The 15000-nt window shown below is 37.1% G+C and overlaps 1 protein-coding gene and 1 pseudogene across 4 annotated transcripts in view; one reads left to right on the forward strand and one right to left on the reverse strand.

Moving 5' to 3' along the window:
- LOC113059832 (epithelial splicing regulatory protein 1-like) overlaps window positions 1–11628 on the reverse strand; it is a 17262-nt gene extending 5634 nt beyond the window's left edge. For 3 of the 4 annotated variants that reach the window (XM_026228456.1, XM_026228455.1, XM_026228453.1), the window contains exons 1-13: window positions 11239–11628; window positions 10692–10820; window positions 10314–10427; window positions 10095–10209; window positions 9402–9500; window positions 9260–9314; window positions 8296–8406; window positions 8036–8168; window positions 7488–7530; window positions 6488–6789; window positions 4977–5210; window positions 3439–3637; window positions 1666–1873 (exon numbers count right to left, since the gene is read on the reverse strand). In XM_026228456.1, coding sequence (XP_026084241.1) covers window positions 1666–1873; window positions 3439–3637; window positions 4977–5210; window positions 6488–6789; window positions 7488–7530; window positions 8036–8168; window positions 8296–8406; window positions 9260–9314; window positions 9402–9500; window positions 10095–10209; window positions 10314–10427; window positions 10692–10820; window positions 11239–11370 — 1874 coding nt within the window. In that variant the 5' untranslated portion in view covers window positions 11371–11628. The remainder of the gene's footprint in view (window positions 1–1665; window positions 1874–3438; window positions 3638–4976; window positions 5211–6487; window positions 6790–7487; window positions 7531–8035; window positions 8169–8295; window positions 8407–9259; window positions 9315–9401; window positions 9501–10094; window positions 10210–10313; window positions 10428–10691; window positions 10821–11238) is intronic. The other variant, XM_026228454.1, reaches the window with a different exon arrangement.
- Window positions 11547–15000, forward strand: part of LOC113059481 (protein virilizer homolog) — a 21852-nt pseudogene continuing 18398 nt past the window's right edge.

Below are 15000 nucleotides of genomic sequence, written 5' to 3' on the forward strand. Positions count from 1 at the left end.
CAGTCTTTAGTGTCACATGATCTTTCAGAAATCATTCTAATATGCTGATTTATTATCAGTGCTGGAAACTGTGTACTGATCAATATTTATTTTTGGAACTTTAGATACTTGTTTCAGGATTCTTTGATTAATAAAAAGTTAAAAAGAAGAGCATTTAATTATTTTCTAACAATATACACTACTGTTTAAACGTTTGGGGTCAGTACATTTTTATACCTTTTTTTATTTATTATTATTAACTTTTATTCATCAATGGTGTGTTAAATTGAGAGTGTTAGCAAATGTTTAGATTATTTGTAGGTTTATTTATTTATACATTGATTAATTTATAACATTGATAATTCTAATAATAAAACAGAATATTAGAATGATTTCTTAAGTATCATGTGACACTTTATACTTGAGTAATGGCTGATGGATATTCAAATTATATTTTTTCAAGGATATTCAAATAGAAACTATTGTTTTATATTGTAATAACATTTTGCAAGATTACCTTTTTTCTGTATTTTTGATCAAATAAATGAAGCCTTGATGAGCATTAGAGACTTCTTTAAAAAAACTTTTGAACGGTACTTTGTGTGTGTGTGTCTGTGTGTGTGGGTGTGTGTGTATGTATATGTGTATATGTGTGTATATATATATATTTATACAAAATTTTTAAATATGACTTAAAAATATAAACACAATATAATCAAACAATATACTTTTATAAGTTTTATTTATCGTTTCATTTGTCGAAGAAATAGTCCCACCCCGTCCCACCCTGACCCACCCCAAACATCATCGTGTTGGAGTGATAGTTTACTCTACAAATCTTCCCTAGGTTTTTGTAGCCTTCCTAAAGCTAGATAATCATATTTCTGTCCTTAAATTTCAGTACCTGAACCAGTTTTTCCACTATGAAGTGAGCTAAAATGCAAAATAATGTGTTAAAGGACCTGGGTGTGACACACTCTCTGTGTTGTGTGTTACCCTTGTAAACACACCCAGTCCTGGTTGTGCAAGTCCTTCTTAAAGACAAAGTCATTATGTTCAGACTTTAGAGTTTCCCATGAGCAGTTCATCAAAAAAGTCCTCAAACACAACAGATTACACAAAGGTTGAATGTAAATATTGTAATATAAATATTCTGAGTATTCTGACATGTATAAGAGTTCTGACATCAAATAAGAAAGACTTATTGATTGTGTCCAAAACACAAGGAAGAAACTGGTTCAGGCAGGTTTCCAAGGCATCACATCACAACTAATGATCTAGAACAAATTCAAGTGAACTTTAGATATAACTAAGCAAATATTTAAAGACTACAGTGCCTATTTCTTGGTAGAACTGCAATAATAAATTCCAATGGACATTCATTAATTAATTTTTTCAACCACTCTTTCAATTCAAAAGCCATTTGTATCATTTCACGCACAGCACTGTGGCATATTAAAGGAACCTTGGAATCATTTATGCATCTATGATGCCTCCATTCCTCAATAAACTACCTACAGATGCTGACTTGGATCGATATGTACACTAGAGTACTAGACACATCTTTAAATCAAAAAGATTAATGGTATTCAATCATCCATTCGTCATCTTTTGTGAATGTAACTGCAGATAACTGTTGCTCTTGGACTGAAAAACAACATTAACATATATATATAAAACTCTTACCTGGGATAATAGGTGGTGTAGTTCATGTACAGTGGGTTACTGGCAGGGTAGAAGGCCGTGGTTGGTGCCAGGGTTCGGGGATTCAGCAGAAACTGGGAGGGGTAGATAGCTGCTGGCTCCACAGGTAGCACTGCTCCGGCAGGAAGGACCGCTCCGGAAGAAAGAAGCGCCGTCCCATGAGGAAATGCGTATGATGGCGGGGACAAACCTGAAATGGGGGAGGTGGGATATTGAGTAATTATTGAGTGAAAAAAAAAAAATCTTTAAGTGTCCGCTTATAGCAACAAGATGTGATTGTGGTGTTAATCTTGTCAAGGAAATTACTGACAAAATTATTCGTTTTTTTTTTGTTTTTTTTTTGATTCAGTCATTGACAATGGATATTAAAAAGATGTACAGTGGTGAGAATTTAAATGTTGTTTTTTTTTAATAAAATATACGGCTGATAAAAATATGAGAAAAAGTAATACTGCAAGAAATAAAAAATGCACTAAAAGTTTAGAAGAAAAAAAAAGTTGAAATAACCCAATTATAGTGTATAATCTAAATAACTAGAGAATTGGCATATTAGAGCTGAAAGAGTTGAACAATGATAAACTGAGCTAATTTGCTCACTTAAATGCAATCCATTTTATTCTCATTAAAATGTCATTAAATTATCAAAGTGTTATTTTTCTTGACAAAATTTGATGTACACCATTTTAATGAGAATAAAGTGGGCTAAAATTAATGAATGTGACACATGATGAAATATTTAATTTACATAATTACTAGCGATTATTCAAAAGTATTTTCGCCAACTAATTAAAGGATGTGGTCCTGACTGAACATAAGCCAGTTATAATGAAGGCTTTACACCTTTAAACTCCTTTAGAGTCCTGCTCATTGTTTGTCATCAGAGGCTTATGCAGTCATCCCATCAAGCAAACAATGAATAATGTAGTGCAATTCAACAGTGTAGCCACCTTAAAAGCCCACCCTAAACACAACCTCTCACATTGTGAACCCATGTATAAATGAGTTCAGGCATGTCTCATAGTTAACACTGCGGGTACAATTACAAATCTCATCTATCATGTGAATGTTATGCGTCTTAAATCTTAATTTCTATTAAAATATCTTTCCCAAACTTGATCTCACACTCAAAGCATGCAGCAAACCTTATCCCAAAACTGCCAATATCTGCCATTGAAATTCAGCTACAAGGTATGTTCCTCCACCCTTCAACACATATCAGTAAACAGCCACAGGCGTTCAGATGCCTTTAACCGGACTCATCCTGTGGCAGGCCGATGCCTTTACATGCCGCTGCTGGTTGTTAAGACGGCAAAGTTATGGAGCTGACTATCTAAAACCTGAAGAAAGAAAGAAATCTACACTAAATCAAACAGAAAGCGGCTTTACATGTGCAACAAAGTGCATATGGTGACATTGTGATGTGGATTAAAATCTTGTGCACATTAAGATTTAGAAAGATTGCACTAAATCACCTCAAATCAAAGCCCTCCATTCCCCCGCTGTGGAAAAGCATCTGACGAACTCAGATCTCAATTGAATAATAAAAAATAAAAAAAACAAGAAAAACATTTCACCCAACCAGATTCCTACCACTCCTGATGCCCATTCCTGCCTGGGCAGGAAATGTGGACAGGACACCCACCATGAATGAATAAGTGAATGAATGAGAGAAAGGGGAAAAACAGGAAGGCGTGAAGCGCCACCTACCCGCACACACAGCTGAGAGAAGCAGACCCAGAGCCCAGCGGCACTTACGTCGTAACTTACATGGCGGCGGCGAGAGGCCGCTCCTGTTGAGCGTCCCCCCCATCAGCACGATGTTCATCTCCTGAGCGGAGCACGCAAACACCTCCACGTAACGCTCCTTCATGCTGCGCTTGTGGCAGTGCTGGGCCGCCAGGAAGGCCCGGTCAGCTGAACGCATCTGGATAAAAGCATCACCCGATGGACGACCCTGACCAAACACACAAACAGAGGCTGAACTCATAAACTCACTTTTAAAAAAAATACAACAACCGCACTTAAGACAGCAGGATGTGTTTCTGCTTCAAATGCTTTAAAAATACTATACTATTTCATAATGAAGATATTTCAATTATTCTCATTTTAAATCTATTTTCAAAAAATACTGGAACCCTATACTAAAATACTAATAGTTTCTTGCACTTCTTATTCATTGGAGCTGCACCAGTGTTAGTTAGTGCACTTATTGGTTCTTTAAATCAAAAGCACATGGTGAGAAACAGTCTAATTGTTCTGCAGTCCAATACCTGAATGAACTATATTTAGATTCAACAACAGAAATACAAATAGCTATACATCTAAAAATCAGAGTAGTTACGGACAGATTGTTCATTTCCCAAAATGTAGTTAAAGACTTTATAAAAAAAAAATAAAAAAAATCAGTTTCTACATTTGTTTGTTTAATAAAGTTAATTCAATAATTATTGGATTGCATAATAAACAGTGTAAAAAGTTCTGCATGAACTGTTTTAAATCATTTGGCATTGAAATTACTTTTTCACCCCAAAATAAATGTATTCCTTAAAAAGTACTGCATTACCATTAAAATGTTTGGGGTTAGTAAGGCAAGACATTTCTTCAGCAAATATGCATTCAAAAAGTGACAGTAACATTTTTTACATTGTTACATATTCTATATTAGCAAATGCTGTTCCTTTAAACCTTCTATTCATCCATAAATCCTGAAAAATATTTATAGTTTCTACAAAAATATTAAGCAATACACTTCATAATTGTGTAATCATAAGAAATGTTTCTTGAGCACCAAATCGCCATATTAGAATTAACAATGTTCTTAAATATATTAAAATAAAGTATCTTTTAATTTGTAATGGTATTTTAAAATATTGCTGTATAATTTAAGCCTTGCTGAAATGTAAAATAATCCTTAATGGAACCATTAAGATGAATCAGAATCATTTAAACAAATTATTTCTTCGTGTCTAGCTGAAAATATGCAAGCCAGCTTTTTAGAAATTAGGTTTTGTGTGGAAACATTTCAATAGCCTATCCTTTTCTCAAGTTCTCTTCAGCGTACTTTGAGATATTGTAAAGACCAAGGCATGACAGAAACACATTGTAAAAGAATGAAGAAACACAAGTCCTGACAAAAGCTGTGACTAATCAACCTTTTTTATGGAGCGGTTGAGCCAAAGAGGGAAAACTCCCCAACAGAACACATTCTGAACTGCAGAGGTGTTTATTTCACTGGATGAAGTTCTTATGAATGCTACAGTTCATATGTATATAAGTGTGTCTAAGATGCTTACCTGCTGGTTGAGCACCATATGCACTCCATGTGGCTTGATGTCAGCAGTGTATTCCCCCAAGAAAACCAATATGTCCTGGATGGTGGCATCGTACGGCAGACCCCTCAATCTCACGCAGTCCCGCACACCTGTCACTGCTGCCGTTGGGGGCATGAATGTGGGGGGTGGCACAACAGACAGGATGGGGGATGGGGCCACGGGAATCAAGGGGGCCGATGAGTATCTGTTCAGTACCTGACACACAAATGCTGGAGTTGAATGACTGGCATTGCACATTATCAAAAAGACTTCTGTCTGTTTATAGCTCCATGTGTGGAGATGATGGATGAGCCTGGAGATACTGTTTGTGTCTGTATCCTCAAATGCACTAATAAATGGAGACAACTTGTCCACATATATAAAACGTGTTGGTTTTATATTCGTTGGAACTTTACCAGATCGAGTCTACCAAACCAAACATGTACAGTCTGATCACCAACACTTTAGAGTTAGCATAGAAATGCACAGCTTTTTGTTTGTTTCTTTCTTTCTTTATATTTGATTATTTAAATGTTTATCATGTAATTACCCATTCAACTTATAATTAAATCTTCTCAATGCCATTGTACTTAGTTTGGCCAATATATTTGACCAGTATTCATATTTTTCCCATGATTAGTTCAAAGGTAAAATAAGTAACTTAATGCATATTTTGCATTTATTCTCGAATGAGAAACAAAACATGGTACCATGATAACCCTTAGACAGCCTAAAACTAAGATGAAAATAAATCTGCAATCATTTTGAGAGCAAAACAACTCAGCGATTATGTGATACAGGCATAAAGAAAAAAACATTAATAAATTAATCTTTATAAAAGAATTTTTTTAATGCATGTTATGTTTAGAGCTGTAGTCTGTTATGTACTCATTGTGTTAAAAAAATCAGTTCTGCATATTGTCATTAAACACTTATTAAAAAAAGCACTTTTGTTTACACTTATCAGGTAAACACGGGCAACAGAGGTTAGTGTTTGTTGTGTGAGGGATTCAGATTTCCTTTTGTGTCAGACATAAGTCCAGACATCTGGTATTATTGATGTGGTTCAATTTAAGTATTCTGTATTCTGAATAAAAAACCTACTTGCTGGTGATCAAGCACACATGATGTCTGCTCGTGATTTATGGGAGCTGAGTAGCTGAGTAGCCTTGGTTTGATGTACATGACAACAGCTAAATATTAATACAAATTAATTCCAAATCATTTTACAAAAATAGTAACAATGAGATTTGAATGGTTTTTACAGTAAAGAACAGGAAGACTACAAGAGAGATTTGTAGCTAATCTTTTACAGATTGCAGATCTGAGTGTTTGTCTAGCCAGCCGGGTCGTTCAGACGGAGTACATGCTTGTACATACACTTACACACCCAAACCCCTCATGTTTTACTTGCCCTGCCAAGTCAGTCTAAACCAACTGGACTTATACACTCCACACAAATAATGATTTCAAATAGGAAGCGCTGCTCTCACCTGTTGCACCTCAGCCGCAGTGCTTTTGAACAGCTCTATGTACCTCTTGCCCAGGATGTCCTTGTGTTTTTTCAGTGCATTCTGAGCATGTTCCTCGCATGAGAACAGCACGAACGCGTCCCCGGTGGGCCTGCCATCGGGAAACCGTACGAACAGAATGCCTTCGCTGTCGTCTGTCACAGGACATGCCGGGGAGAAGAACTGCAGCACCTGCTCTGCGGTGGCGGTGAACGGAAGTCCACGCATGCGTACGATAACCTGATTCTCCCTCGACAGAAATTTGGCAACTTCATTAGAGGTACCTGCCAGTCAGACATTGACACATGAGCCACTCAACATGATGCTAAAAATACACAAAACATACTCAAATCAATGCAAATAACACTGACAGAAACTCCAGAAATCAGATGATATACACAATTTATGCTACAACCGCATTCATACAATAACAAGAAAATATTTAATTGGGCAAGATTGTTCACAGATAGGGATGGGAGAGTAAGAAATTTAGTTCCCGTTCCAATTCTTGTAAAAGGTTCCAGTTACTTCACTTCCTGCAGTTATTTCAAGGCATAAATATTTGGAAAAAAATAAATGCCATTTCGTTGCCAAACAATGGGATAATTTCAATAATAAATAAACGTAGAGCAGTTCTCACCGAGGTGTGTTTACACAGACTGCACTGTATGTTTTTGATTTGCTTCAATGAATCGTTCATTCAGGAGTCACACTACATCGGATGTGCATCACATTTTTAGACTCAAAGAACCGGCTCATTCAAGAAATTAAGTTTGGGAATCTACTGGTCACAATGGACCATTTTTCTTTTTTTTTACGAAACTGGTAGTGAATAAGAGTTGATTATTCATGGAATTGAATTAATTATGGAACCAGTTCTGAATAAGAATAAGAACTAGTTCTCACTTCCCGACCCTGTCCACACACAAACCCAAATATCACATGCATGCAAACTCAAGCAAAAAAAGGAAAAGGAAATTACCTCCAGCTATCTTTAAAAAGTCTTCACCTGTTGCCTTGTAAACCTGCAATAAAAAAAAATTTAAATAATTGACACACCATTCCACTACAATGAAAAAAAATTGTGGAGAATTATATTTATATAATTTATTTGATACATGTACCATATTTTCCGGACTATTAGTCACACTTTTTTTCATAGTTTGGCTGGTCCTGCGACTTATAGTCAGGTGCGACTTATTTATCGAAATTAATTTGACGTGAACCAAGAGAAATGAGCCAAGAGCAAACATTATCGTATACAGCCACCAGAGGGCGCTCTATGCTGCTGAGTGCTCCTGTAGTCTACCACTGAAAACATAGAGCGCCCTCTCGCTGCCGTAGACGGTAATGTTTTCTCTTGGTTCTTGGTTCTAAATAAATGCGACGTATAGTCTAGTGCGACTTATATATGTTTTTTTTCCTTGTCATGACGTATTTTTGGACTGATGCGACTTATACTCAGGTACGACTTATAGTCCAAAAAATACGGTATGTATCACTATAGCAGCTTCATGAATGTGTGTATACCTCAATGTATCTGGTACCCATGTGATGCTTGTGTCTCTGCAGGGCCAAATCCCTATGCTCTTCACTCTCAAACCGCACTAGTGCCTCTCCATTCCTCCTTCCCTGAGCATTCAGACACAATGCAGCACCTCCTCTACACAAACAGACACACACAGACAGTCATTCATCAGACACAACGATCGGCATAGTGCACAGACTGAATGATGATCATTTATTAAGAAGTACTTCCTGTGGGTGGATTGCAGGTTGTGTGTGCATACTTGGCAATGTTGAGACCCCTGAAGAATCGGGCGATGTCCTGGTCTGAGGACTGCCATGGAAGACCCCGAGCTCTGATCACCGTGTTATCATCCACCCTCTCCATCTTACTGCTATACACACACATACATGCAATTTAAACAATGTGTCACAACAACTCTTGAAGTAGCAAAGCAGTTCTCATTGGATTCAACAGAAGATTTCAGTGACCTGCATGACTTCCAGTAAATGTGCTCGGGCTAGATTGAGGAGTGATATTGGAAAGCATTTTATCAGATATTTTTAATTAATAAAATATTTCTGAATAAAAATAAAAACTTCAAAATATCTCACTAGATAAGATTACTGTAATGCTTGTTTAGCGGGGAGCAAACATAAGTGGTTCTTAATGAAATATTACATGTTCGTTAGTGAATAGGACATAATTGAATTCACTGCATGAGCTTTTCCTTATACATTTATATATATAAAAAGAAACAAACTCTATATTCAATTACTCCTGAATAAAAATACTCTATAATACTTATAGCTCCAGCACCATACATTTTCACGTAAACTTAAACTAATATGACATATCTCCAATATCCATTAATCAACAATTTTATAGAAATTGCACTTACAAACAGTAATCTCTTAGTCTAATGTTTTAGATGTGTAACAGACATTTAATAAAAATTGTATAATCATTATACAAAGTCCTATGACTTTGTGTGATTTTATTAATTTCACAGACTTTTCCAGACCATTCAGATTAAAATTCCTTGATATTTACAGTATTTTCAAAAATTGTGGGAAAAAAGCAAATCCAGGTACTCTTATAATATGATGGATGGCAACAAAGGTATGATTGGTCATTAACATTAACGTGGAGCTTAGCAAAAAAAAAAAAACAATCTGAAAAAAAAAAAACAACTGAACACAGTTGCAGACATATGTTTGTTAGTTTAAATAAGAAACAGCTCTTACCATGTGCCAGTCTCAAACTTGTCATTCACTTTTTCAGGGAAGGAGAACTGGTGGCCTATGAAGACGAATAAAGCAGGTTCATAACAAACAATTATGAATATTAAATTCACGTGTTCAGACAATAAAAGTTGTAAGGACTTACAGACAGGCTCCGAGATGAGTGCTAAAACAGTTTCTGACATCTGCTGAATCATATGAGCAGTGAAAGCATGAAGAGAAGAATCTACCACCACTTTCAGATCTGATTGCAACCGCAGTCAAGGAATAGAGGGTCTGGGTTAAGTGTCACTCGTGATAATTACCAGCTAATGACACAGTAAAGATGCAAAGAACAACTAGGGTTTATAAATGCAAAAGGAACGTTGAAACACAGCAGTTCCATAAAGGCACAACAGAAATATGAAGGGTGTGAATACATTTTGATTAACTTTTCTTACTGTGTAGAGGGCTGTGTTATTGCATTGTGTGTGTGTGTGTGTGTGTGTGTGTTAAGACATTACAGCGTAGGTGTGGCAGGTTAAGCTTGTTGGCTAAACACTTTTGGCTTTCTCTTGCTGGCTCAATTGAGCCCACACTATTGTGAGTCTATTTGCATTTCAAAACCTTGGGATCCTGCAGCCAACACCCTGTTACCTATCGTTCTCTCTCTCTCTCACACACACACACACACACACACACACACACACACACACACACACACACACACACTCAAATGCAACTTCCTCACACTAGTTGTCAGAGAATTATGAGGTAATGTGTATTAATCTACCCTCATCCATTCAAGATTCACAAAAAATACACAAAAGATAATATTTGACATGTCTTTTAAGGATACAGTCAGCCATGACCTGAAGATTCAAGTCTTTCAGTTCCCCTTCTGATGGGAATTTCTTCTTGAACTCTTTCCGCAGGTCAAAGAAGGAGAAGAAACACTCAGGCAACAAAATATTCTGAAAAGCACAAAAGTAAGCATTTGCCCTTACAAATTATTAAACTAAATATGGATATTTTCACAGATATCACCCACTCAGTTGCAGTATTTAGAGATTGATACCTTGCTGGATGCTTCAGGATGGAGGACTTGACGAATGTGCAGCTGTCCATCCGTACAGAGGTAGAAGGTGTTTCCTGCACCTGCATCCACTTCTGCACATATCCTCTGATTCAACTGCACACACATGGACTCTCTGAGTAAACGCCACTGTTATGTGGCCTTTAATACATACAAGGCTGCTCACGCAAATATCAATCTACAAGCTGTTAAATAATGTGTTTAAAAATGTGTAAAAAGTTAGAAAATAAAGTTTTGCATTTGAAAGTGTCCACTTTCAAACGCAAACTTCCTTATGTATGTTCAACCAGAAGTTCTGAAAACAGAGAGACTAAAAGAGAAATACCATCCTGTCAGAACAGATTATGTAGGAATGATCACCTGTTCGATGGCCTCCTCGAGCGGATCAGCTTCTGTCAAGGCCTCCTCGGTGAGTCCACTCACCTCCTGACACTCCTCAGAGAGCTCAACATGATCCGGTTTGACTAGCAATTCATTTACCTGACCTGCCTGAATGTAGAAAGCAGAGGAATGCTCAACTTCCAACATATCCATTTACATAGGCAAATAAATAAAATGGATGGATGAATTGATAAATAGCAGGGGAAAAGATAGATTTAGATTGATAGAGCCTTAGATTTGACTGACTAATTTTGGTTTTAAATAGCCGACATATATAATTGTTGAAAATGCTCTCTCTCACCTACAACAGAATTATTATACAGTATACACACAAATGCACATATACAAACAGATAGATAGACAGATAGATAATAAATAAATATATTTTAATATTTGACCTAAATAAATTTTCTTTAAAAAAAAATCGGACATGTATAAATGTAAAACTCGCTCTACGTTTTGCAGAATTACCACACACGCACACGCACGCACGCATACACACCGTCATGGGGAAATATAAAATTACCTTTTTAGTCGCTAAATCCACAACTTGCCAAACCAACTGTACAATTTCCTTCTCATCTGATCCCAACTGGTCCCCACTTGCGCCAGATGTTGTGGTGAAAAAAACAACCAGATAATCTGGATTAACCGTCATTTTTAAAAAGGAAAAAAAAACTATTGTCACACCACCCAGCAAAAGCAAAACCCTAGAGATCAACTCCAGGTGACGGAAAAGCGAAGAGCCCAGTGACCCCACACCTACGGACAAATCAGTGCCAGGTTCGGACTCGCCTTGATGTTTCTCGTGGCCTTTAAATTGCGTGAGAATCGATGCAAACCAGTCCGAAACCCTTGGCTCTGCTCCGCAATGGCTGCTTGGATCGCGCTGGTTTTGTGTGCGCCCTACCTGGCCACCGCCCACGTGACACAGGTAAAAGATACCTGCCCAAAAGAAAGCCCTCCTACTGCTCCAGAGAAACAAGGACGTGGCATGGCATGCCGAAAACACACTGGTGTTACATGATGTGAGGGAATTCAGGATCTGTTTATTACACGTTTACACAGTCTACTAATAAAATAATCCAGCATTAACACCTGCTCAACTGCCGGACGTAAGGCCTTTCAGTGTAGTTATAATATTGAAGCCAATGTAACTGAACTATATTAGCTGGTATTAGCCTGAACAAATCCATAGTCTTAAAATATCCATTATAGGTCTATAACCATTTTATGAGTCAATTTATCACAGTTACAAAGCACAGGTAAACATATAGGCCTATACCCGGGCGGCGAACTCCGGTCCTGAAACTCTGGCACTTGCTTGTAGCATTCTAGTAACCCTTCAGACCTTGATGAACTTGTTCAGGTGTGTTCAGTAGGGTTAAAGCAAAACTCTGCAGGGCTGCGGATCTCCAGGACCGACGTTAGCCACCCCGGGCCTATACAGTGAGTGTATAGATAGATAGAGATCTGTTAGTATGACCTTAATCAGCAACCCTCAGTGCTTCATGTCTTAAACAGAAACAGTGCGAACAACAGTTGCTCAGCCACCTCCAGCAGTACTGTGGCCTGAGTCTGTTAAATGTTACAAAAGGCCTTCAGTTATTTATTTTATTAAGTTTGACTACTTTAATTACCCTTTATCAATGTTTTCTGATTTTCTTAAAACCTGATATTGGACTCTTTTAGGTCCTTAATAGAGCGAAGGTGCATTACTTTAACCTGTAAATTGTTATGTTCCTTATAAATTTGAGTTTAAAAGACCCATTGTTTGTCTATTTTCAACAACACTGGACTTTCATTTTCTTTTTCTCTTTTTTTTTGTAATTTTTTTCTTTGTCTTTTCCTTTCTGTCATTCCTGTGCATGAATCACTAAGAGATTTCTAGTAATTCCTTTGTAATGATTTGTAATTTTGTAATCATTTTGTGTGCAATTAAAAATCTTTATAAAACAGTGGCATTTGAAATTAATCTATAAATGGTACATTTTATTTAAAAGTAAATTACATTTGAGAAGATTTTGTATGTAATAAAATGTTTTTGTTTCAAACTCTTAATGATAATAACAAATAAATAAAACATTATTTTCGTAAAATAAATAAATAAATAAATAAATAAAGGATTTTGATGAGTAAATTTACTGCAGTGAATATGAAATTTTGCAAGGAGTAATAATATGTTAATAATAAAGTATTTATTAATTTGATCTTTTTGTGTATTAAAGATGCCGAACAGTAGCCTACATTAAAAAAAAAAAAGAGAGAAACTCGGAAGCACTCAACAAAACAATCCCATAAGATACGAATATCTGTTTAATTAGGGGCACTACAAAAATAATTGTATCTTATGTCCATAACTAAACTCTACTACTGAAACTACAACACACCTGACATACACCTTCAACACACCTGACATACACCTTCAACTCCGGAAGTGTTTCCTTTGCCGGAAGTTCCAATGTGACCAAGACAGATGGCGGGGGATTCTGCACGTTCAAACGCTCAAGCATGAAAGTGCAGAGGTAAGCTTGCGAAGTTTTCTATTTTAACCCGTGTCTTTTAACCGCATGGTACAGAGACTAAAGTCTAACAGACAAATTATTTCAACGTCCTTCTTGAAGTTTTCATTATAACAACACATGAGAGCTGCATGTGAACAGTAGTTAGCTTGCTATTTGCCACAGTAATTCATACATATTCAGTTCATTAAAGATAGTATTCACATTTCATATTGACACCCTTTATTCTTAATTTTAAACAATAGGGTTAACCTACTATAGATGTTGTTTGGCAGAGCAAACCTGACGTTTCGTGTAAATTGTTCCCCAGAGCAAACCAACAATTGGCTGTATTGTTGTTATTGACAGCGTATTTGAGTTGCTATTAACAAGCAGAATGTATCGTGATAAACCGTTTATTATTGACAATAATATGTTCATATATTGTAGTAAAGGTATCAGCCAGTGCTTGTTCAGTTACAACCCCAGTGCTCAGATGAGCTCATGGTTCATGTTTTTGAGATTAGATTAGATTATATTAAACTTTATTGTCATTGTACATGTAAGGTACAGGGTAACGAAATGGATCTAGCATCTAACCAGATGTGCAATAAGCAGTAAGTACAGAAGGTCTACAATATGTACAATACATATACAGATAAGGCAGTATTATGGACATCATTTAAAGATTTTTAAATACTATCAGCATGATATACATATAGGTGTACTATGAACATATTATACAGATGGATTATGTAAAATTATATGTACACTATAGGCAGAATCTATGGACATATAAATATCATGTATACTAGTGCAATGGACAGTAAAGTGTATAGAAATTATTTCAGTGTGCAAATGGGTTACTCGTATTCTGGATGAACAGACAGTAGTGCAAGTAATAACAAATTTACTGTTTTTAGCTTGTTTGTAAATAAATCAAATGTGGTGATGAGGAGTGGGAGGAGTCTGTGTGTGTGGTGGGGGGGGGGTGTTGAGGGGGGTCAGAGGGCAGAGTTCAGCAAGGAGACAGTTGTAGGGAAAAAGCTGTTCCTGGATCTGCTGGTACTTGTCCGGAGGCTCCTAAAGTGCCTCTTGGAGGGCAGGAGGTTAAACAGTCTCTGGTCAGGGTGAGAGGAGTCCTTGAGAATGCTGCGAGCTTGACGTAGTTGGCGTTTTCTCTGGATGTCCTGAAGAGCAGGAAGTGGTGTCCCTGTGATGTGTTGGGCAGTTTTCACCACCCTCTGCAGTGCCTTGCGGTCAGCCACTGAGCAGTTCCCATACCAGACTGTGATGCAACTGGTCAGGATGCTCTCAGTCGCACACCGGTAGAAGTTCACCAGGATGGCTGAAGACAGCTGGTTCTTCTTCAGTGTCCTGAGGAAGAAGAGGCGCTGGTGAGCCTTCTTGACCAGGCTGGAGGTGTTTGTAGTCCAGGACAGGTCCTCCGAAATGGTGGTTCCCAGGAACTTGAAGCTGGAGACACGTTCAGCAACCATCCCGTTAATGTGGATGGGGTCATGCGTGCTTCCTTTCTTCTTCCTGAAGTCCACAATGAGCTCTTTTGTCTCGCTGGTGTTAAGGAGCAGTTTATTGTCAGTGAACCATGTGGCCAGGTGCTGTACCTCCTCCCTATCGTTGTCTCTGATGAGGCCAATCATTGATGCCGCAGGTATCGAGCTTGAAACATGACAAAACTATTTGAATTCTGAATTTGGCAAAGTGTCATTTAACGAAACTGAATATTTTACTTTATGTAATTTATGTAACATTTATTCATCGTTAAC

This window comes from Carassius auratus, chromosome 41, assembly GCF_003368295.1.
Source record: "Carassius auratus strain Wakin chromosome 41, ASM336829v1, whole genome shotgun sequence".
NCBI lineage: Eukaryota > Metazoa > Chordata > Actinopteri > Cypriniformes > Cyprinidae > Carassius > Carassius auratus.